The 26,072-nt window shown below is 36.1% G+C and overlaps 2 protein-coding genes across 5 annotated transcripts in view; one reads left to right on the forward strand and one right to left on the reverse strand.

Annotated features, from left to right (window-relative positions):
• Positions 1-26,072, reverse strand: part of DGKB (diacylglycerol kinase beta) — an 809,350-nt gene that overhangs the window by 512,925 nt on the left and 270,353 nt on the right. For 2 of the 4 annotated variants that reach the window (XM_043872848.1, XM_043872847.1), the window contains 2 exons: positions 15,225-15,260; positions 6,019-6,135 (listed from right to left, as the gene is read on the reverse strand). In XM_043872848.1, coding sequence (XP_043728783.1) covers positions 6,019-6,135; positions 15,225-15,260 — 153 coding nt within the window. The remainder of the gene's footprint in view (positions 1-6,018; positions 6,136-15,224; positions 15,261-26,072) is intronic. The other 2 variants (XM_043872849.1, XM_043872850.1) reach the window with 2 other exon arrangements.
• On the forward strand, positions 1,879-4,516 carry LOC122674480 (U3 small nucleolar RNA-associated protein 14 homolog A-like). The gene has a single exon (XM_043872851.1). The coding sequence runs from the start codon at positions 2,050-2,052 to the stop codon at positions 4,348-4,350; it is 2,301 nt and encodes a 766-aa protein (XP_043728786.1). The 5' UTR covers positions 1,879-2,049; the 3' UTR covers positions 4,351-4,516.

Genomic DNA, 26,072 nt, shown 5'->3' on the forward strand with positions numbered 1-26,072 from the left:
CCTGAGGATCCCAAAGTGGACATACATATACATATAATCAAAGAAAAGGAATAAATTTGATATCCATGCTATACATTTCTGTATAGTGCATATATGCATGTTTAATTTACAGTTTTGGGAATTATAAGAATGAGATAATTGTAAATAATAAAAACAGTAGGGAAAGAGAAAAGCAGCTGTGGTGGGGACAACACTAGTTCACTTTTAGATATTTCATTATAAAGGTTCCTCTTTATTTTTTGCTAAGAGTATTACAAACTATAGACTTTTTGGTTTGCAAGTGACACATTCGGAAATTTTTCTCAAAAGAATATTTAGGGACAAGGTAACATGGGCATAATACAGTTTAAACAACTGTTCTGTTTTTCTAATTGTTTGTTCTCATGTAGCTAATCATCTGTATTTTCACATCTCTTGCATGTTAAGGAATTGTTTCAATTACATTTGATCATATGTATTAAATGTAAACCTATGGTGTGAGCGATGACAAAGACGGAGTGCCTAACCACCTCTATTTGAAGTCCCCTAGGACTCGGGTTAATTAATGAGACTCATCCTAAGGTTATACATGATCTATTACTTCCTCTAATTAGAAATAATAATCCTGATCATTATGCTGGTTAGCTGGAAAGAAGTAAGATGAATGTGCTTAACTATGATTAATAGTCTGTAAGCCATGTAGATCTCTTCTGTCACTGAGTTATATGCAAACTGGGCTGCAACTCAATGCTTTTTGGTGATATATATTTTTATAACTCACAGAAAATTAATTTTCTGGAAGGTCTTTTAAAATTTTGTGACAAAGAATAAGCATTTTATGATTTTAAAATTGATTACCACAACAAAAATTATTTTTACATTTTGTATGAAATAGTTATCCAATAATTTATTGTCCACTTTTTAAATATTTTCTCCCAAGTTATGTGAACACCTATGTGCATCATATTTTAGTCCATTCTGCTGAGGTGAAATAGACTACTGCATGTGAAAGTGAAGTGATTATGTAAAATATTTTTAAGATAAAAATCAAAGTGATGATGATCATAGTATTTACTTTCTGATGTGTTATAAGGGCTGATGCTTTCCCTTTGCTAACCAACAAAAATACCTGACAATTTTATATGTCAAAGAAATCTATAAAAAGTTATTATCTGGTTAGAGAAAGGAAACACATACACAGAGAAAGTTAATCATCTATTGTTTTTGATGTGATTTAGTTGTAATAAGATTGAAAATTTTGCATCCTTTAGAATATAAAAGAAAATACATCTTATATACCTATGTCAGTTTAAAGTCTCTGCATGCACCATTTAATTTTGGTTTTGACATTTAAGTAAAGACAGGTGTAACTATAGAAATATTAAGAAAGAGACTAAAGCAGTTATAATTCTAGCAATTTCAAATTTTTCTTTAAAAATTTGCAAAAGTAGTACATGGAAGAGCAAGAAGGTTAGAAATTTAGCATTTCTAGACCTGTTAAAATTTGTTAACCAAGGGAACAGGGATCTCAGGAGGGTAACACAAACTCTGAGTCTGATGGCCTTCATTCTCACCTCACTGAGAGGCCCTAGGAATAATTTTACTTTAGAACATCAATGTATTCATTTTTAAAGTGGTAATAATATTTATTATATGTTGGAGACTTAAGAATTCATAATTATCTCAGACATCATTGAGAAGGATCACTTAATAGGCATAAAATATTATCACAGTGTCTAGTATATACTGTTTAACAAATGATGCATGCTTCCCATCCATGTATGTTGGAAGTATGTTGTGAAATATATTTGTGTGAAATATATTTGAATTTTAAAATGTGTGAAAAAGTCAAAATTAGGTTTCCTTTTGTTATTTTCATTGCAGGAACCCAGAGTAACTAAAGATTTAAACTCAATGTCATCAATTGACCTACTAAAACTACAAATGTTGATTATTTTTCACTAAAAATTTCACAGGATCACTAAACTAAAAGTTTTTGCTATCAAAATTGTGGAAAAATTTTGCTTTTCGACTTCCACTCCTGGTCCATGTGAGAGACAGGCTGCTGAGATGAGCGCGAACCAGGCTGCAGAGAGCAACTTTCTGGCTTCGAACCAACAGAAAGAACTAGAGGATTTGCCAAAAGACTACCCCTTGAGCACCAGTGAAGATGAAGGGGACAATGATGGAGAAAGAAAGCATCAGAAGCTTCTGGAATCAATCAGTTCACTTAATGGAAAGGATAGGCAGAAATTGGCTGAGAGGTCTGAGGCTAGTCTGAAGGTGTCAGAGTTCAATGTAAGTTCTGAAGGATCAGGAGAAAAGCTGGTCCTTTCAGATCTGCTTGAGCCTGTTAAAACTTCATCCTCATTGGCTGCTGTGAAAAAGCAGCTGAATCGAGTGAAATCAAAGAAGACTGTGGAGTTACCACTTCACAGAGAAGAGATTGAGCAGATCCACAGAGAAGTGGCATTCAATAAAAGCTCCCAAATCCTCTCCAAATGGGATCCTGTCGTTCTGAAGAACCGGCAAGCAGAGCAGCTGGTTTTTCCCCTGAGCAAGCCCCAGTCAGCCTTTGCTCCCATCGAACATGTGGTCAGTGGCTGGAAGGCAGGAACTCCCCTGGAGCAGGAGATATTTAATCTTCTCCATAAGAACAAGCAGCCCGTGATGGACCCTTTACTGACTCCCGTGGAAAAGGCCTCTCTCAAAGCTATGAGCCTGGAGGAGGTAAAGATGCACCGAGCAGAGCTTCAAAGGGCCCGGGCCCTGCAGTCCTACTATGAGGCCAGGGCTCGAAGGGAGAAGAGAATCAAAAGCAAAAAGTATCACAGAATTCTGAAGAAAGGAAAGGCCAAGCAAGCCTTAAAAGATTTTGAGAAGCTGCAGAAGGTCAATCCTGCTGCAGCACTGGAAGAACTGAAAAAAGTTGACAAGGCCAGAATGATGGAGCGAATGAGCCTTAAGCACCAGAACAGCGGGAAATGGGCAAAATCAAAGGCAATTATGGCTAAATATGACCTGGAGGCTCGCCAGGCTATGCAGGAACAGCTGGCCAGGAACAAAGAGCTGACGCAGAAGGTCTGGGCGGCCTCCGAGAGTGAGGAAGGGGAGGAAGGCCAGGAGGAAGAGGAAGAAACTCTTGTCCCTGACATGGTGAATGGGGTGCAGATAAAGGCAAATGGACTGAACCCCTGGATGTTGCAGAATCACTTCAGTGATGCCAAAGAGGCTGAGGTCCAGAAAGACCTGGAAGACCCTGCTGAGCCTGAAGCCCAGGAGACTTCTGAAAGTGAGGAAGAAAGAGCAGTGGTGGAAGAAGAAACTCTCTTGAAAGAATTTGAGGAAAGGCGATCACTTAGACAGAAGTCTGAGCTCAACCACATGGCGGAGCCAGTGCACAGACGTGTAACAAAGGATCCTAGCAGCCAGGAGGTGCTGTCCGAATTGAGGGCACAGTCTCAGAAACTCATCATGGAGAACCATCAGTCGGGGAAGAAAGAACTGAGTTCAGCGAGGACAGCTCAGAGAGAGGAACCTGCCAGGGAGGACGAGGAGCCCGTGTTGCTGCAGAGGCCAGAGAGAGCTCAGACTCTGGACGAGCTGGAGGGGCTGGGCAGAAAAGGGTGTGTGGAAAACAAGGAGCTTCCCAGAACTGCAGTGGAAGGGCTGCAGTTGGAGAAGAATCTAAGTAATCATATTGGCGCCCCCAAGGAGAAGAAAAGGAAGGAACAAATGATTGATCTCCAGAACCTCCTAACCACAAAATCGCCTTCCATGAAGTCCTTGGCAGTTCCCATGACTGTACAGGAGTTGGAAGATAGAGAAGAGAAAGATCAAAGGCAGATGTCAAAGGAAGCTTTTGCTGGGGATGATGTCATCAGAGACTTCTTGAAAGAGAAGAGGGAAGCTGTGGAGGCCAGCAAGCCAAAGGACCTGGACCTGACTCTGCCTGGCTGGGGCGAGTGGGGTGGTATGGGCCTGAAGCCCAGCGCCAAGAAGAGACACCAGTTTCTCATTAAAGCCCCTGAGGGTCCTCCAAGGAAAGACAAGAATTTGCCAAATGTGATTATCAATGAGAAGCGGAACATCCATGCAGCAGCTCATCAGGTGCAGGTGCTTCCGCATCCATTCACACACCGTCAGCAATTTCAAAGGACCATTCAGACCCCCATAGGATCCACGTGGAACACCCAGAGGGCCCTCCAAAAGCTGACCGTGCCCAAGGTTGTCACCAAGCCAGGCCACAGCATTCAGCCTATCAAAGCGGAGGATGTGGGCTACCGATCTTCCTCAAGGTCGGACCTCTCTGTTGTACAGAGGTATCCAAAACGACTCTCCATACATCACAAAAAAATATCTGGAGAATAACTGTGTGGATTGAATTGCTGAAGTAGTGACAGCTTGGTGCTGGGAACTGATAACCCAGCCTCCACTGACCTGGTTTTACTTAGAGCTGCAAGATGATTCCAAAACAAGCTTAGCACACCGTGGGTGTAGTTAAGCCATGTTTTAGAAATAAAGGCATTTTTATCTATTTAAAAAAAAATTGTGGATAAATTTTATATTTGGGACTTTCAATGAGATTGCTTAATACACACGTATGCCTTTCAAAATGTGTAGACATTGATTTCCTCTTTTGATAATTAACTTCTATACTCTCTGACCAATGTAAATAATTTTATCATTCAGAATTTCCTCTTTTCACATTTGAATTTAATGATTCATAAGCAATTTTCTATTCACAATATGTTTTATTATGTCAAAAAATCAGTAATCTGATTATCAATATGTAAGCAATAATTATTGTTTTCAGTGAGACACTCAAAACAATGAAGAAGCAAGCATTTAGGCAACTACCATGTGATCTCAACTGTCCTTGCAAACTAAGGACATAAAAGACATAACCCATAGAATCACAGATAAAATAATAAGTGAAAAAGATATAAAATAATATATATCAAATTCAAGTATGTAACATACTATATCTTTGTGTAGTAAGAGGTTGGTAAATTTTCTTGGAGAACATAAAAACTGCAGCATATTCTTAAGGAAAAGAATTAGAAATTGGAAGAGAGAAACATACAGATAGGAAAACAAAAGAAAAATAACTTCAGAAGACACAACAACAACAACAAAAACATAATCCATAGATTAAGCCGAGTTTTTTGATTGTGTTCATGTTTGAAAGGGACACAGGTTCAATTCCTGGTCCAGGAAGATTCCACATGCCATGAAGCAACTGAGCTTGGGGGGCCACAACCACTGAGCCTGTGCCCTGCAACAAGAGACGCCACCACAGTGAGAAACCGGAGCACCACAAGAGCGAGCAGCCCTGTTCTCCATCATTAGAGAACGCTAGTGCCCAGCAGCGAAGACACGGCGCAGTAAAATTAATGAGCTAACTAATGTTAAACATTTAAAATAGAGATGGAAAGAAATGTTCCTCTTGATGTCAGGGACCCCTAGGGGTAACTCAGAGGTTTTTAAAGTACTAAAAGCATGATTTTGAGTTACCTGTGTTAAACTAGATACATATATGCAGTTTCAGTTTCAACTTAAAGCAATGGAAGATATGGATAAATTATAATGGATTCTTTATTTTTGTTATTGATTTGAAAAAAATTCCACACAGAAGAGTTCATTTTATTATTTTCTGAAAACATTTTTTCAATCAAAATGACTTCCAAATAGATACAATAATATATAGGGAGAAAGTATGCTTTGAAATAAATAATGCACATATATAACACAAATATTATATTTAATAATAATTTGCAAAAGCTTCAGATTGACAAAAGATCTCTTATCGATTTGAGTTTAAATGAAGACACCGTCATAAATGATTAATCAGAATGTCACTCTGTCAATCAACTATAAAACTGACATCTTGATAAATTAATAAAAATGTTCCTAAAATTATCTACTGAACAAATTTGCACATTAAATAAATGTGTTGATAGCTGGACATATGCCCCTCTAAGAGCACCAAAGTAACAAATATGAAAGCTACTAAAATTTAGATTAAAATAATCCTACCTGTAGGCCTTGTCCATCCACAGTAACAGAGTTGGCTCTTTGCATTTTGTTCTTGTCGGTCACTTTGTTTGACTGCTGGGAACCACCCTTTTCCCTTTTCACTGTTGCTTGTCTTTCCTGTTAGGAAAAAATCTTTTATCAAAATATTGAAAATATTTAATTGCTTTACTACAAAGGCAACATAAAGAAGAATTTCATGGCTACTAACTTGGACTCAGCTTCCTAATTTGGTGTTTCTAGTGAATAATATGAAACCAGATGCTTTCTACTGGCTCAAAATATATGATAGATGCATGGCCAAAATATCAGTTAAAGAAAGGTTGCAAAAAAAAACCAAAACATATTATCCTAGGTGCCCAATTATGACTCTGTTAAAATTTCTTAAGGACTACTAAAGCTAATCACTTTCATAAACAATGGTACAGATAATACTACAGGACTGTAAATAAATTCGTACCAAGCACTAAATTTAGTGCTTATAAATACATGCAATATTGAAAATGAATACATGATAGACCCTTCAACTACTATTGATCATCAAGAGTGGCATAAAACTTAAAACACACATTCCTTCCCAGCTAACACTTATATTCACCATAACAGAAAACATTTTCATGGTTGTCTTCTTCCTGTTTCTATTTCTTCTCCTCTCACTCTTTTCAACCCAAACTAAAAAGCTTTTATTACCATTAATGTACCAATTCACCTTTTATGCAAATCACCAATGACATGCTCATTTGCTGCACTTGTTGATCAGTCTTCAACTTCTCAATTTTTAAGCAGCATTTGACAGAATTGACCTTTTCCCTCTAGGAAATTTACTTCAACTGGATTCCAGAACACTTTCCTTAGCGCTCCTCTTACTTTACTAACTTCTCCCTAAGTCTTTTCTCTTATTCCTCCTCCAACCTTATAATCTCAACATTTAACCCTTGACCTTTCCCTTGGGCCTCTCATCTTCACTGTCTACACACACTCCCTAGGTAACTTCATTTACACCCAGGGCTTTCAACTTGAATTTGATAATGAAGCCTAAGTTTATATTCCCTGTTGAGAAAAGGAATATTCTTGCCATATCAGTAAACAAGAATATCACAGAGATCAGCAATTTCATCCCTCTAAATGTGGATTTCTGACCCCTAAGGGCAATCAGGAAGAACAATACCACCTTGCAGCCACTCCCTATGGTGAGCACTAAGGAACTCAGGGTGTGAAAAAAATGCAGGATACTGGTCCTAGATAGCTGAGATGCATATGAAAGGAATGATTCCAGTGTCCAAATTCTTGCATCTGCCCATACAGAAGAAGCTCCAAATTTCTTAACTTGAGATATATGGTTTTAATTCACAAAAATGTTTTTGATGTTCATACTACCTGCCTTTTTTGCAAATTTCTATATAACCTGACTCCTGCCCCCACATCCTCAGAGCAGTTCTTTCAGGGTTACTTGAAATGTTGTCTCTCAGGCTTGAAGTCCTAAAAATTCCCACCAAATAAAACATAACCCTGAGCTTTTAGGTTGTAACTATTTTTTAAGTCAACACTGTTCAGAGATTCCCCCAGGAGCTTAATTCCCATAAACAAATGCCCTTTCTCTCTGTCCACATAAGTATCTAGAATGCATATGAATCCTGAAACAATAAAAACTAATTAAAATAAAAAGTTTCTCCCTATCCACCTTAAAAATAAACCCCAAACTGGATGATGATTCATCACATCTATCATTACATGTTTTAAGCCCCCATTATCTTATTTGCCTTAATTATTGTGGCCATCACCTTAATGAGTCGATCACTTTGCATTTTGTCTCCCTCCAGTTGATTCTCTATGTAACAGCCACACTCATCCCTTATTACTGCACTCCAGCTACACCAACCCCATCTTTGTTTCTTTTTTCTTTACATCTTTGTTTCTTGATCACAATAATTGTGCTTTTAATACAGGGCTCTTACAACCATTCTGCACTCTGCTGGACAGCTTTTCTTGCTCCTGGTCAAACATTAGACTCTATTCCTTTATATGTTTGTGTGTATGCATATTTTTTATATAATTTAAAATATTATCTATTTAATACTGGTCTTCTTACACTTTAAATCAAAGCTCCATAGAGAAATGACTTTGCTTAACTGTTTCACATTAAATCCTAGATCAGTGCCTGAAAAAATCACTAAAAATGAATGCAGATATAAATCAATCTTAACATTCAAAAATCAAGCAATTTAAAGTGCCTGAAATGTTGTGTTGAGAAGAACTCCTAAGGCATGTCTAAACTTGATGTGAAAAACTGTCCTGACCAATTAGCAATGTCCCCCATGTGTGTTTAAAGGTCTGAGTGCCATGTATTCTCTATTACATATTCAGATACATATATACATTTCTGTTCCTATATTTGCATGTATTTTGTCAATTACTTCTCAATTACTGTCATTTAGGAAAATATTTTTAAGTGGAATTAAAAGTAAAGCTCTTTTGATATATATTAAGGCCAAATGGAACAGAAAACTTCTTGGACCAAAATAAATGCTAATCAGCATAGCCCTTTTATAGTCCTTGCAATTTCATGGTGCACTGAATATATTTTTGTGTAGATAAAAATGACTTGTGCAATAGGATTCCTGAAATTCAAATTCTTTGGAAACTGATGTATTCTCATATAAGCAGAATTTCTGGCAAAAATATTGATATTTTAAGGAACAGATCATTCTTTCTAAGTTTGAAAATTACATTTTGTCCACAGATAGTTAAGGGTATAATGAATAAATGAGTGAATTATAGGATGAGATTTGGAGTCAGAAATCCCAAGTGGAATCCATCTTCGCTACTTAAATACTATGTAGCCTTAGAGAACTGACTTTTACTCAAAATGGAGTTAGCAATACCTATTTCTCAATGTTGTGTATGGCTTAAAAGAAAATGTATAAAGTTCTAATATTGTGCCTATATTAGTGCATGTGCTAAATAAATGAAAATTATTGTGAATAATGTAAAATAGGTATGGTTCTTCCATTAGGGTGCTCTTTAATATCATCATTATGTAAAATGTTTGTTATATTTTCAAATACATATTTATGAAAAAGTTAACTAATTACAATAGGCATATTTTTAGATGAGTAAAGCTCAGCAACCTACATTTGAAAATCCATACCATGTTGCACTGAGTTCAAGCATGTAATACTTGGTGGGTGTGGGGTTATTTTTTTCTGAGTTCTAACATGCAGGTAAATAAAATGTGGTAACAATATTTTATAAAAATCTACATTGTGAAAGTTATCATTTATACATCATATATTCTGCCTTGTAATCCAACATTTTTATTTAGCATTAAATTCTCAAATGCTTGAGTTATAAGATCTAAACAAAATTTAAGTTGACTAGTCACAATGGAACTCAGCATTTGTGTCCATACTATTTATAAATGTAATTCTGCGCATTTAAAATATGTGAGTGAAAAAAATAAAAATAAATAAATAAATAAAACATGTGAGTGTATATCTGTAAAGAATTACCAAGTTATCAATTAATAGTATTTGGGCTTCCCTGGTAGCTTAGTGGTAAAGAATCCACCTGGCAATGCTGGACACATTCGATCCATGGGTTGGGAAGATACCCTGGAAGAGGAAATGGCAACCCACTCCAGTATTCTTGCCTGGGAAGTCCCATGGAGAGAGGAGCCTAGTTGGCTACAGTCCTTGGGGTCCCAAAAGAGTTGGGCATGACTTAGCAACAAAACAATAAAAAAGTGTATAGCTGGGGGAAATCCTGTGTGGTTGAGAATCTCTAGCTGGCAGAAAGCACTTGTTTAAGTGATTTCGTGTCTTTCTGGGGGGTCATCCCTCTGAGAAAACTGTGGACTAGACCAAACTAATGCTTTCTAGTAGCAATTGTAAAATAAAAAAAACAAATTTTAAAACCCTAAATTGACTTTTCAATTGTTAAAATTTTATTTTTAAAGTCTAGAATCATTAGAGGTATATCACAGATTAATGAAAAAACTTCAGTTGACTCATCAGCAGGTGAATTTTACTATATGATCTAGATAATAAAACATATTTATTCAAATACACACACACACACACACCCCACCACCACCAAGAATAAAGTGGTTTCATTGTTTGATGGAAATATGCTTAGTGGTTGAAATTCCTAGAATTAATCAGACTGACAATTTAAAAACAGGAAAGACTCATAAACCATTTAATATTTTTCCATGGTTTTCTTTGCATTATACTCATTTGTTTCATGTTTATTTCCAAACTGTATGGAAGTCACTCTGAGCTATTCACTATATTTTACTTAAGCAGCATAGGATAACAGGAGGGTAGTTGAATACTTTTCCCTATTTCCACTAAGAACATCTTTACTTCTTTTCGATTCTATATGAGGCACGGGAATGGTCAAGCAATTACATCTCTGAAAAATCTGATCTCCACAAAAATGTCACTGGCCAGCATTGGGGGTTGATACTCCCTGACTGGCCAAATTCTATTATGAGATCTAAGAATGTTACTTCCAATGCTGAAGTTACAGAAAAATTTCAGGAAGAGCTCGCCAGCATTATTTTGCATCTTTATTCAGGATAAAATTGCTCTGTGATAATACAGGGCAGTACTTATCACTTCACCTTCAGTTCTTTTTTTTTAAGTTTTGGGGCTCTAAATCACAAACTAAATTACTTTATTATAATTAAGGTAAATTTTGTTCTGCCAGATAAATTATCCTAGATATAAAGAGTTGGAAAATTATTGCTTCAATCAATAGGAATTATTCAAACACTGAAAAGAGCTGCTTTAACCAAAAAAAATGAAAGAACACAGAACATATAACTACAAAATATAAAACACAGTTATCGATATTTCAGCATTTTCAAATATCAACCATTCGTGTTTGCTATGCAGACATTTAAAACATAGAATTCAGTGTCTTCTGATCCTTAGACGACTCTAGTAGCACAACAGATCTTAACTGGGCAATATGTTCTATTAGAATTCCAAATAATCACCATCATCATAAACAGAGAAGAAAAGATGAAAAGACAATCCACAGAAAACAGAAAGACACGATAAATGAAATAAAAAGACGTCACCTTAAATATGTGCTCTAAAAAAAGTCTTTTTCTATCTCATGCTGGTTCTCAGAAGTAGAGTATTTGTAAGTTGCTGAAAAGTGCTTTCACAAAAGAGATGTTTACCACAATACTTAAGCCTGCTGTTATTGATCACTCACAAATGACAAGCAGCAAGTGATGATTACCTCAAGCATAGGATTTTCTTCTTTTTGTCCAATCTCAGCATGAGAGACAGGCAGCGGCAAAGCGCCTTGATTGGTACAAAAGCCACAAAGGGTGGGGGCGAGTTTTGCTGGCCCACCAACAGTATTCTTTACTGGAATCTCACAACCTGCTTTCTCTGCTACTGCATCACTTGCCAAAATGGTGACTTAGCCCATTCTGCCACTGGAGCTAGTCCCTAAGCATTTCCCTGAAACTAGGATTTTAACCCAAGGAACAGGATGTAAAAGATCTCCCTGAAGCAGGAGTGTAACCATGTTCATCAGGGTTTAAACAAGTTACAAACTCCAAGAAACTAACTTAATGACAGTTGCAAAGCTGCACCTTTAATTATCATAACCTTATTACAAGATTTAAACATGTTCCTGCTGAGAAATATTAAATCATTCCAATCATGGAGAAGGCTCAAAATCTACCAGAAATCCTTAGAAGTTGCAGTGAAACACGGCTGAGTAGCAAAGTAGTCTTGAATTTTTAGAAATATTTTATACAGTTTTAAGCATAGTTATGACAAATGATATAAAGATTTCCATTTCTTTTTAATTAGTTAGATAAGTACTTATTCAAAAAGCAAAAAATATTTTGTACAAAGGCAAAAATATGGGCTTGGAGGTTGTATTCGAGCTTTGTCTCTGTAAAGACTTGGGCAAGTAAGTTATTTACCTCTCTAAGCCATCCCTTAATTCATCTGTAAAATGGGAAATTTTATGTGATGATAAATTGAGAAAAAGCAGATAAAGTACTAGCATAAATTATGCACTCAGTAAATGACAATAATTTTTAAAATAGCTAAAAAAAAAACTCAGGCTGTTTAGTAAAGATGGGTATTGTGAAGAAGTACTTTATTTACTTTATAGTATTTTATTTGTTTTTCCAGGATGTCTCCATAACTTGGTGTGATAATCTGAGTCTTTTGTAGGAAGACAGAGGAAAACAAACGAGACAGAATCAATCCTAGTCTTAACATACCTGCAGGTGCTATTCACCAACTCAGCCTGAAGGTAAAATGTATACCTTGATCCACAGCCCTGGTTTTCATAAATCACACATGATATGCGTATTCTCATCTAGCACAAGTTCATACTGAATGTTAAGTATGAAAGATTAGAAGATTTCTATTCAAGAAATTCTGATTGGAAGAAATGAAATTTAGGAATGGGAAAGTCCATGTGAAAATCATTTGGGCTGTTTACTAGCTATAGCTGGGCCACTAGAAAATTAGGTCAGGGTATATAGACTTCACAGAGAAGGCAATGGCACCCCACTCCAGTACTCTTGCCTGGAGGAGCCTGGTGGGCTGCCGTCCATGTGGTCGCTAAGAGTGGGACACGACTGAGCGACTTCACTTTCACTTTTCACTTCCACACAGTGGAGAAGGAAATGGCAACCCACTCCAGTGTTCTTGCCTGGAGAATCCCAGGGACGGGGGAGCCTGGTGGGCTGCCATCTATGGGATCACACAGAGTCGGACACGACTGAAGTGACTTAGTAGCAGCAGCAGCATATAGACCTCAACACCACTCACTCTCCATTCCCTTGATAAACCGTAATAATTGATGGCCATGGAAAACTGAAGTTTAAAAACCTATAAGTAGCTCTCTTGTATTTTCATAGTCATTGTCTCTTTCTAGCAGCTGAGTTAAAAGCTTAATTTAGTCATTTCTATGTAGCCCCCTATCTGTTTATGCAAGTTCTAAGTAGAATTTATCTTATAATTGGAACTGTGTAATTTAATTATCACTCAAACCAATGAGTTTTGAGTATAAAAGTACCATGAAAAATTACTTACATCCTTTGGAAAGACCATAAAACAAGATACGTGTTTGTGTGTGTGTGTGTGTGTGTGTAGGAAGAACAGTCAAGTTGGCCTGGACACAATGTCTATAAAAGATTTGAGAATTAGTAATAAAAAGTGAGAGGTTATTTTACACTGAAATTGATGTAGATATTTGTGAGTTTTTCTTATACTTTTAAACAATTAAAAGTATTTTCTTAATAAACAAATGCCTTTTCACAAAATAAGGTATGCTTTTGTTATACTTTGAAACAATTGATAATTGAAACTTATCATGGGCAATAAGGCTATGATGTATGCAAGAAAGGGTATATGCCATTTCTAAATAACAGATGTATCCACACAGAAAAGCTCTTGCTCCCATGTGAAAAGTTTAGCCAATAAATATACATTTACATATATGCACACACAAAACCAATATAGCTCCAGTATATATATATATATCCAGTATAGGAAGACATTTTAAAACTTCATAGCAGAAACACTGACAAATTAAAAAATTCGTGTTTTGAAAACAGCAATTTTGGTGTATTAATTTTATTTATAGTGTACAAATTATATAACTAAATATGGGAGCACTTTTGAGATCAACAAGTCTAAAGAGAAAATTTTTAAATTCTCAGTTAATTATCTGATGAGCTATGATGGGGCAAAAATAAACTCAATTATCTTAACCATAAAGTTAATTCTCTGACACTAAAAAAATTAGCATAAATAATAGGCTTCCCTAATACCTATCTTACCTGAGTGTGTAATTTAACATGTCTACTTTAGAAAACTTATAATAATAATGGTATCAGCTGACTTAAGGAATACCAAAATAGTTTAATATCTCTCAGTAGTAACTATATATCAATCATAGCTACTAGTATATTTTAAGTATGTCTGTAGTTATAAAGTGAAATTTTAAAAAATGTATGAGGCAGTCTACACTGACTAGAAAATATTTTAGAGGAGAAGAGAGGTTATTACATTTTTGTGCAATTATGTAATCTTCTAAGTGGTGTTGGAGAAGACTCTTGAGAGTCCCTCCTTGGACTGCAAGGAGATCCAACCAGTCCATCTTAAAGGAAATCAGTCTTGAATATTCATTGGAAGGACTGATGCTGAAGCTGAAACTCCAGTACTTTGGCCACCTCATGTGAAGAGCTGACTCATTTGAAAAGACCCTGATGCTGGGAAAGATTGAGGGCAGGAGGAGAAGGGGACAACAGAGGATGAGATGGCTGGATGGCATCACTGACTCAATGGAAATGAGTTTGAGTAAACTCCGGGAGTTGGTGATGGACAGGGAGGCCTGGCCTGCTACAGTCTATGGGGTCGCAAAGAGTTGGACACGACTAAGCGACTGAAATGAACTGAACCGAACTGAAAATAAATCATACTCATATAGTATTTAGATATCAGGAGTAATATATTCTAACCAAGTGATTCAAATTATAATTTTAAGTGAAAAAATACCATCTGAGCATATGCTTTAGAGATAATAGCAACTGAATGGGGTATCATCACAGAAAAATGTGGAGGCTTTACTTCATTAATTTGAAGGTAAAGTTAACACTTTACTGAAAATAAATGCTGTGGCAATGCCTACATTTATTTTCAAAATCAAAGTCATTTATTTAGTGACTATATTGTATTCCTATGACTTCCTATGCAACGCTATATGCTAAGTGATTAATGTTTTAAAAATAATATGCACTTCAATGTGAACAAGAGTTTCTCGATTTACTATCACTGCAAGCTACATTTTAAGGGCTTACACTAGTGAACTGTTCGGATTTTCTGCAAAGTTTAAATGTGACAAATAGGAATAACACTATTCTTATACACTGGTCAAAACTCTGCAAAGTCACTGTTATTTTATCCTGCTTATTCTGTGCCACATAACTTCTTGTTTCCCTAATGCCTGTCACGAAGGTAGATGGTAAAGGCTTCAAGTCTATCCCAACATGTAAATATTAATGCAAAGATCCCAATTCCAAATATAAGAATATAAGACAAAATAAAACATATAAATTAACATTAGTATGTCACTCTCACAGCCCAAAATGGTCTTTATAACAATACAGGATGGATAATGACCTATAATTGTAAGTGTGAAAACCTTTTTTGCTTACGCACCTCAGGGACTGAAACTCCTGAAGTGGGCAGATTCTGCTGAAAAAGAGAAGTTCATATTAAAGCTGAAAAAAAAGTCATACTGAAAGCAAATACCAATGAAAATTATTATATCACTACACACCTGTGAAATAATTTGAGTACATTACAAATGCATTTATTTGTCATAATTTTTCTTCTTACTTTCTTTAATAAGCAAAGATCTCTTCATGAAATAAAGATCATTCTAAAGCAGAAGAGATCATGTTATAGAGTTACTTATTTAAAATACAAATTCATATACTTAGTATACTAATATTTGGTCAATTTCACAGACCTCTCAATAATAACAGTGATATATTACACTCATATTTTGGAATAAGACCTCATCTCCAAGTTCCATTATCATTCATTAACCATTCTTACTAACTTTTTAACTTGCCCATTTACCCCGCCCACTATTTCACGTTCCAGTCCAACTCTCAATCCTATCTCAAAAACACTCATCTTCTTTTTGATGTAGATACAGCTTATGGAGTTGAATTAATTTGTGATATTCTGGAAATAAAAAGTATATATTACATTAATAGCAGTAAGAATTCAAAATATAATGAAATAAGTAGAAAAATTTTACTTTAGAATAATTATTAAAAGATTAAGTTAAATACACTGAAACCAGTCTTTTTGGCAGTATATTCTCTAATTACCCACTACCCTTCCTTTTCTGAGCCACATGGGGAAAATTGTTTTTTTTTTTGTTTGTTTGTTTGTTTTATTTTGTTTTTTCTGGCAAGAAACAGAGATTCATTTACCTAATTCCAAAAGGCTGTGTCCTATGGGGCTTTATACCATAAAACACAAATCTGGAAGAATAGGTGATAAATTACACTCATCATGCTAGATAAATATTTTCTTTGGTTCAGGCGGGAGTAGGAAAGGTTGATAGGAAGCTAGTTCTTAGACACCGTGTGTCTCTAGAAAGAAGAGAACACTCAGAATCTTTTGAGTTTCTTCTCCTGCACCAAGCCATGTGAGAACTCCCAAAATGAGAATGAAAGAGCTGAGAGTTCAGATATTAGTTTACTCCCTTACTGACTAGAACACCAGAAAGGAAGCAAAACCCAGAAGAATAAATTCCTGCATGAGAGGTTCGTGGCTACTTGTACAGAGATGGACTAGAAGGATCCAGTACATCCAAGAGCAGAACAAAACAAGTGTAAGACAGCCCTAGAGGAAATTAGTGTTCAGGAATAAAACTCTTTTTGCCTTTTTATACTGTGAAGGAAGACAGTGAAAAAAGCTGGAATAAATTCAACATTAAAAAAAGATCATGGGACGTCATTTCATGGCAAATAGAAGGGGAAAAGGTGGAAGCAGTGACAGATTTTCTCTTCTTGGGCTCCAAAATCACTGTGGACACTGACTGCATCCATGAAATTAGAAAATGCTTGCTTCTTGGAAGGAAGGCTATGACAAACCTACACGGCATATTAAAAAGCAAAGACCACTTTGCCAACAAACGTCCATATAAAGCGATGGTATTTCCAGTAGTCATGTATGGAGGTAAGAGCCGGACCATAAAGAAGGCTGAGTGCCGAAGAATGGATGCTTTCAAATAGTGGTGTTGGAGAAGACCCTTAAGAGTCCCTTGGACAGCCAGGAGATTAAACCAGTCAATCCTAAGGGAAATCAACCCTGAATATTCATTGGAAAGACTGATGCTGAAGCTGAAGCTCCAGTAATTTGGCCACCTGATCTGGGGAGCTGACTCACTAGAAAAGACCCCCATTCTGGGAAAGATTGAAGGCAAAAGGAGACGAGGGCAGCAGAGAATGAGATGATTGGAGAGCATCACCAGTTCAATGGACACTAACTTGGGAGAACTCCGGGAGGGACAGGGAGACCTGGTGTGCTGCAGTCCATGGGGTTGCAAACAGTTGGACATAACTTAGCGACTGAACAACAATAACAACAACAATACAACACTAGAATATATTTCCAGAGTATAAATATAAAACACTGTAGCAACCGATTTTCATCAAAAAAAGTTATGGAGACTTGGAAGATGAACTTGGGACAACTATCCCATTAACAGGAGAAGCCTCTGGGGACCACTGCTGCTGTTTCTCAGATGGATTGACAACAGGTTTGATAGAACCTTTATTGAAAGCTTCTGGCGTTAGTAATATGCTTGACTTCTGAGTCCAAGTCAGTCAACATAACACCCAGAACAATTGGAGGTAGGGAAATTGTGTGTGTTAGCTTCTGTTTGGGCCAGCTCAGAGCATTTTGTCAGCCTTCTACCTTTCTTACTTCTTGGTTGAAGTTTAGATCTAAATAAACATTTAAAGACACAGATGTAGTTCTTCTATCTTTATTACAATATACAAGTGTGTGATCTACTTAAATCCAGATTAAGTGGCTTATCCTATTCTATGGCATTGTCCTGAGAGCATCTCCAGGGATTCTCAAGAAATCAAATAAAGATGCTTAACCAGCAGTCACTACACATGGACATCACCAGATGGTCAATATCAAAATCAGATTGATGATATTCTTTGCAGGCAAGACGGACAAGCTCTGTACAGTCAGCAAAAACTAGACTGGGAGCTGACTGTGGCTCAGATCATTAACTCCTTATTGCAAAATTCAGACTTAAATTGAAGAAGTTAGGGAAAACTGCTAGGCCATTCAGTTATGACCTAAATCAAATCCCTTACTATTAAACAGTGGAAGTGACAAATAGATGCAAGGGATTAGATGTGATAGACAGAGTGCCTGAAGAAGTATGGATGGAGGCTTGTAACACTGCAGAGGAGGTGGTAACCAAAACCATCCCCAATAAAAATAAATGCAAAAGGCAAAACGTTGTCTGAGGAGGCCTTGCAAATAGCTGAGAAAAGAAGAGAAATGAAAGGCAAATGAGAAAAGGAAGGATACACCCATCTGAATGCAGAGTTCCAAAGACTAGCAAGGAGAGATAAAGTGTTCCTAAGTGAACAATGCAAAGAAATAGAGGAAAACAATACAATGGGAAAGACTAGAGATCTCTTCAAGAAAATTAGAGATACCAAGGGAACATTTCCTGCAAAGATGGCACAATAAAGGACAGAAACAGTATGGGCCTAACAGAAGCAGAAGAGATTAAGAAGACATGGCAAGAATACACAGAAGAATTGTACAAAAAAGATCTTAATGACCCAGATAACAACAATGGTGTGATCACTCAACTAGAGCCAGAAATCCTACAGTGCTAGTGGAGGTGATGAAATTCCAGCTTAACTCTTTCAAATCCTAAAAGATGATGCTGTTAAAATGCAGCACTCAACATGCTAGCAAGTATGGAAAACTCAGCAGTGGCCACAGGATTAGAAAAGTTGCTTTCATCCCAATCCCAAAGAAGGGCAATACCAAGGAATATTCAAACTACTGCACAATTGCACTCATTTTACATGCTAGCAAAGTAATGCTCAAAATCCTTAAGCTAGGCTTCAACAGTATGTGAACTGAGAACTTTCAGATGTACATTGTGGATTTAGAAAAGGCAGAGGAACCAGAGATCAAATTGCCAACATCCACTGGATCATAAAAATGTGTAGAGAATTCCAGAAAAATATCTACTTCTCCTTCATTGACCACGTTAAAGCCTTTGACTGTGTAGACTACAAGAAACTGTGGAAAATATTTCAAGAGATGGGAATACCAGACCATCATACCTGCCTCCTGAGAAACCTCTATGCAGGTCAAAATCAAGAGTTAGAACCAGACATGGAACAACAGACTGGTTCCAAACTGGGAAAGGAGTACATCAAGGCTGTGTATTGTCACCGTGCTTATTTAACGTATATGCAGAGTACATCATGTGAAATGCCGGGCAGGATGAAGCACAAGCTGGAAACAAGAGCAGGGAAAATATCGATAAATTCAGATATGCAGATGACACTACCCTTACAGCAGAAAGCAAAGAGGAATTAAAGAGCCTCTTAATGAAGGTGAAATAGGTTAGTGAAAAAAGCTGGCTTAAAATTCAACATTCAACAAAGATCATGGCATCTGGTCCCATCACTTCATGGCAAATAGATGGGGAGACAATGGAAACAGTGACAGACTTTTATTTTCTTGGGTTCCAGAATCGCAGTGGATGGTGAATGCAGCCATGAAATTAAAAAATACTTGCTCCTTGGAAGAAAAGCAATGACAAACCTAGGCAAGGTATTAAAAAGCTCAGACATTACTTTGCCTACAAAGGTCCATATAGTCAAAGCTACGGTTTTTTCCAGTAATCATGTATTAATGTGAGAGCCGGATAGTAAAAATGACTGAGCACTAAAGAACTGATGCCTTCAAGCTGTGCTGCTGGAGAAGACTCTTGAAAGGCCCTTGGAAAGCAAGGAGATCAAACCAGTTAATCCCAAAGGAAATCAACCCTGACTTCATTAGAAGGACAAATGCTGAAGCTGAAGCTCCAATACTTTGGCCACCTGATGTGAAGAACTGACTCACTGGAAAAGAGCCTGATGCTAGGAAAGTCTGAAGACAGGAGGAGGAGACAAGAGAGGATGAGATGGTTGGATGTCATCACCAACTCAAAGGATATGAGTCTGAGCAAACTCCAGGAGATGGTGAAGGACAGGGAAGCCTGGCATGCTGCCGTCCATGGCGTCACAAAGAGTCGGACATGACTGAGAGATTGAACAACAAGAAGGGCATGAATCTCGTATGCCTTCTATCTTGTGAAGTGTCTATGCTTACTCTGCACGTGCAATGGAGAGCCAGGTGAAAAAACTATAGTTATCAAATGGTTCAGAATAACAGCCAAGTGCAGTGCAAGAACTTCAAATAGCTCCTGTCCACCCCAGCACCACCAACAAAGAGATAAAATAATCTATGAAAGTCATTTTTAGATAGTTATTGGCATAGAAAGAATTATTACTGATTTTATGGAATAGCTAATATTTTCATAATAATATTATAAATGTTGTTCTTATCTTAGAACTTTCCTGCTGAAATATTTAGAGATATGGTGTCATACTAGTTGCAATTTACTTCCAAAGGGTCCAACTTAATAAATTATATATTAGTGTGTGTATTTTTATAAAATATATACACATGCATACATATAGCCATATATACATATATAAGAATGATTGAAAATTCAATCATTTATATATATATATATATATATATATATATCATCATAAGAATGACTGATAATTCATACAAGCTTGGGGATATACTGGATTCATATGTATTGTGTTTGAGAATACTTGTAATGAAATTTGCAGAAAAAATTGATCTCTCTTTTTACCTTCTTACTATATCCTCTAAAACCTGAAAGAGTGCAAAAATCTACAGTGAAATAAAATATGTGTGTATATATACATATATATATATATACACATTCTCAATGAAAACATGACAATTCTAAAAGTTTGAGTGGAGACAGCATGATGTGCATGGGAGGCAGTAATGAGCACTATTTTCATGGAGACTCAAAAGAGTTCTCTTTTCAAAGTTAAAAAAACACAGGTATGCATCCAGGTTGCTGGGAGAAAGAAGCAGAGAGACACACAGAGGGACTATTTGAAAATAAAAAATAAAAGGAGGTTCTTCAAAAAATTTTTTCAGATGAGGTGGAAGCTTATATAAAAGCTATTAGTCTTTTCCAAATCTATTCATTTTGCAAGTGAAAAGAAAGAAAGTGAAAGTCGCTCAGTTGTGTCCGACTCTTTGCAACCTCAAGGACTATATAGTCAATGGAATTCTCCAGGCCAGAATGCTGGAGTGGGTAGCCATTGTCTTCTCCAGGGGATCTTCTCCACCCGTGGATCCAACCCAGGTCTCCTGCATTGCATGCAGATTATTTTACCAACTGAGCCACCAGGGAATCCTAAGAATTCTGGAGTGGGTAGCCTATCCCTTCTCCAGAGGATCTTCTAGACCCACGAACTGAACTGGGGTCTCCTGCATGGCAGGCAGATTCTTTACCAGACAGCTTTTGGAGGGGGGGTTGTGAGGGGAGGGGGGCACGGCGCAGACTTCTCTGTGGCTCAGCTGGTAAAGAACCCGCCTGCCACGCAGGAGACCTGGGTTGGATCCCCGGGTTGGGAAAATCCCCTGGAGAAGGGAACGGCTACCCACTGCAGTATTCTGGCCTGGAGAATTCTCTAAGCCACTATTCATTTTTGAGGGAGTGTCAAATGGTGAAAAAAAGAGCTCTGAGATTGTACTCACAGGGGTTTGGAATGCAAAAGTCTACAGGGACCATGAAGGTTATACAAATGGGCCCAATGCCACAAAAGGCAAAGACTGTGCCAAGTTGGATAATAAAAATCCCATTTTAAGGTATCCCCCATGAAAACACAATGGGATGAAATTGAAGCCTGGCTGCCATTTTCCTACCACATTCGTAGAGAATCTGTTATTTACAGATACTTATGCTTGTAAGCTTCATCTTTCTCAAGAGTAGGGGGGATGTGAGTTATCTACAGAGAGAGAATAAAGTTGGCAGAGAGGTAGTAGAGAAGAAGAAAGTAAGGAAATAGTAAAAATTTTGTCACTATTTCCCAGAAAATGGGAAAGCAGCTGATAAATAACAGGATCAAGAGAAATTAAGAGCTCAGTGGGAACTAGAAGTAATAAAGACATAAGAGAAAAAGCAACCAGCTCCGAGAATTTCACCATCAACGCTCAGCCATCTGACAGCAACACTAGAAATTCACTCCAAGAATAAAGGTGATGAAAACAACATATACATAGGCTCATTTTCAATCAAGATATGTAGGCAAAGAGTATACATTAAATTAACTTGCTTATCAGTAGCCTAATCCTGAGTTACAATAAGAAAACATGGCATCTGGGAAAAATAAAAAGAAGCAAGTCGACACAAAACAAATTCAGAAATTGCATACTTCTTTTTTTCATCTCTGTATATAATTTTTAAATATCAAGGGTGAGCAGAGTAAATGTTTCAGTTTTTTAAAAATTATCCTGAGTGTGTAATTCTAAATGTAATGTATTTTTAATCAGAATTAATACAAGAGCTGTGTATTGTTTTATTTAAGCAAATGTGAGGTGTGACTACAGAGGAATGTGATTGATTTTATTTAATCAGTACCATTTTAATATTAAACAGAATACAAAGAACAGATAATTAGTTTAAAAGATACATTTGCCTTCAGGGCACTTATTAGGTTTAACTTAATATTAAGAATTTTTAAAAATCCTATTATTCTTAAGTATTGAGATATCTCTTGTCTTCATATTTTCTAACATGTAATCATTTTAAATTGACAATTTAATTCAAATTGTCATAAGACAAAGAAATAAATCTTTGGTGGAGACATCAGAAGTTTGACAATGTTTAAAATATAATCATATTATAGTACTAACATTAAAAGGGTCATAGTTATTTTAAGAGAATGCCAAATTAACAGAATTATATCATTAAATGTATTTACTTATTAAAATGTGTAATTAGTTATAAATAATTATTAATTATATTAATACCTTATACCAATATAAGAATATTCATACATTTTTTAATATGCTTATGGTATCATTTAATCCTCCCGGTAAAACAAGATATCCCATTTTCCAGATTGGAAAACAGAATCAAAAAGTTTAGAGGACTAGTCAAGAAATAAAGTTAGTGACAGAATTCAAACATATTGCTTCCCTGTGCAGGAGTCATTTATTAAAACAAAAGCAGACTTAACAAGAACTTTTGTTCAAAGCTTTTGTTTTATAGCCACATCTCTATTTTTTAAGTGATTTGGAAACAAAATTAATTTAAATGTTGACAAACACAGTCAAACAGTTAGAAACCACAATGTTTCCCTGTTCTGACTGAGAGAACAGGCTTGGATATCAGTATGGATTAGTTTAATACAAAAACTTTCAATGCCATGATAAACCTAAAGTGGCCAAATAAAACTAGTTTAAAAAGCTTGTTTTCCTTATATATAATGGATATTTCTGGCATTAAAAAAGGAAAGCAGTTTTGGGCAAAGAAAAATGGTCTTTGTAAAATGATGCACTGCTTATCCCTAAGAGGGTAAATTATTCCTTCCTCACACGTGATAAATAAATATATATATATATATATCTCTCTCGAGGACATCTCTAGGTATAGAAACCAAATATGTTTCTAGGAATTTTATGTTTTACATTGAAGTGTCATAATTAATTTAACCTATTATGATTTTGCACATTCTTAAGTATGTACACTCACAAATCTGAACATAATACAAATTTTTAAAGGAAATGGATCAAAAATGATTTTTATACTTCTGTTGTTTATTAATATCTTTAACCAAAGGTTATTTCAATGTATGGCAAGTGTATCAGTTAGAAGAAACATGAATTGTTTCTCTTTTCCCCTGGCCCTTGACATATCTGATTAATATGTGAGAAGGAGGGATGGATTCAGAGTTTGGGATTAGCAGGTGCAAACTATTATATATAAAACAGATAAACAATAAGATCCTGTTGTATCCTGTAATAAATGATAATGGAAAAGTATATGAAAAAGAATATGTATATTCATCATATATAATGAACATATATGTGACTGAATATATATATTCATTACAAATAATGAATATGTATATACATGATTGAATATATATATATAAAACTGAATCACCTTGCTGTATACCACAAACTGAAATACCATTGTAAATTGACTATACTTCAATAAAAAATTGGTTTTTTTAGAAAATACACAGACTGTACTCTTATCCAGTGTTCTTAGCCTGACCACTTATCACTGGAGCAAAATTTTGAAGCTTGCACCAACATAAATTTAAAGATAAACATATTTTTAACTGAGATGATTTCACTCCTCTTATAATCACTCACAAAGATGTTCTATTCTTCCTTTTGTTGATGTGATTGTTTCTGTGTATTTGCAGAGTTTTGTTCAGGAGATACTGAAGATAAGGGCTCCCTCCTACACAGCTCACTCAATACTCCTGTCTGTGTCCAGAAAGAAATCACACTGAACCATCTGGGAATGCATACACCTGGGAAAATGGACAACTGGAAACATAAGTGGTGCCAAATGTTTTCAATATAAATATTAAAAGTATGTTTAATGGTGATATCAAAATCATTTCAAACGTCACTATCTATATATAAAAACAATCAACAAGAATAATGTTATCGTCTTGCCTCCCTGATTACCTAATGAAATAAAGCCACTAGAGATATTATCCTATTTGGTTTGGTCTCATAAAATTATCAGAAGCCAGTACAGTGAAGGGAGTGTTTTCAATTTCTTTCTGGCTGTGATTCACAATAAATATAACTTCACAAAGACTACTTACACTGCTTGCCTACTCTCTGATCTATTATTCTCTTTTCATTCCTCTTCCCCTCTACTTTACTTCAGTGCTTTTTTTCAGCATTTCTCATTCCTTTTTTGAAGGTCTAGATGCCACAAATTTATTTCATACCTCGCCAATTTTGGAGGATGGTAGCATAAACATAAAAGATAAGTTTACAACATGGGATTCAGGATAAGGCAGGGATTGCTCCTAACACTTGCATCTTGTGTGAACTTAGTATATCCCTTCTTCTCTCTAAGGTTCACTTTCCTCAAATGTAGAGGGAATATCATCATTATATCTACCTTCAGAATTAAAAGGATGTCTGGCAAATAAGTTCCCAATTACTGTTAACTGTTTTATGAACCGTATAACCCAAATGTTTCCACTGCCTGCTTAGGGCTCAGCAAGAAAGGACTGACTGTATTTTCCTCATCAGAAAACACTTTTGTTGCTAGTAAGGAGATGGGACCGGGCAGATTTATCTTTTAATGAAAATATCTATGTGAGGATTATTAGAAGAGAGAAGGAAAGAAAGGGGGCAGGGGGGTGAGGAGAAGTGATCAAAGCCAGAAAGCAATGAACAAAAAGGAGAGGGTGAGCGAAGAGGCTTTGAAGACAGCAGGGTTGGAAGAAGCTAGCTTCCTCAATCTTGGAGACTGTCTCTTCCAAAATCTGAGCAAAGGAAACAATGAAATTGAATAAAAGAAAGGATGAGAACCGATATTTAGACCATGTCCTTAGACTTTTGCTTGAAATATGACAAAATTCTAAATATCAGATTTTTAAACATTGCCAAAATGCATTCCAAAATGAAACATAACTGACTTATTGGTTATTTTTCAGACTGTTCTTTACAACTCTTACTTTATAAATAGATAATTAAAAGTTACCTATTTATGGGCATGTATATATAGGCAATGGCAACCCACTCCAGTACTCTTGCCTGGAAAATCCCATGGACGGAGGAACTTGGTAGGCTGCAGTCCATGGGGTCGCTAGGAGTCAGACACGACTGAGCGACTTCACTTCACTTTCACTTCATATGCAATTATCCTTTGAAAGTGGGGGACAAGAGTCTGAATGAAATATGGTGGCTTGAAATAATAAAGCACCCTAATACAGTAGATTAATATCTACTGAATTTACCTCCATAAAATGAGTAAATCTTCCTGCTATGCCTATTTTTTTCTCTCAACAAATACATGAACCTGTTCTAGAAATGTACCATTCATTGTATCTTTAGTGACTCACTTTCTAAAATACAGAAAAATCTCTCAAGGTAATGAAATAATATTGATAATAGTATTTAGAATTAAAGCATTAGGCTGCTATGTTTTCCTTTTCATCAATCTTGGAAAAGACCTTGAATTAAGAAACAAATAAGTTATAATGAAATTTGCTTTCATCCTTTGCCCCTCTAAATACCCACTGATCTCACACCAAAGCGTTTTCTAACCAGGTTAAAGTCCAATTCTGTATTCACATTTGGATTAGATTCAGTTGAGCTACAATTTTACATTGACTGCCAGTCAACCTTATC

The sequence above is a fragment of the Cervus elaphus genome, chromosome 18 (genome assembly GCF_910594005.1).
Source record: "Cervus elaphus chromosome 18, mCerEla1.1, whole genome shotgun sequence".
NCBI lineage: Eukaryota > Metazoa > Chordata > Mammalia > Artiodactyla > Cervidae > Cervus > Cervus elaphus.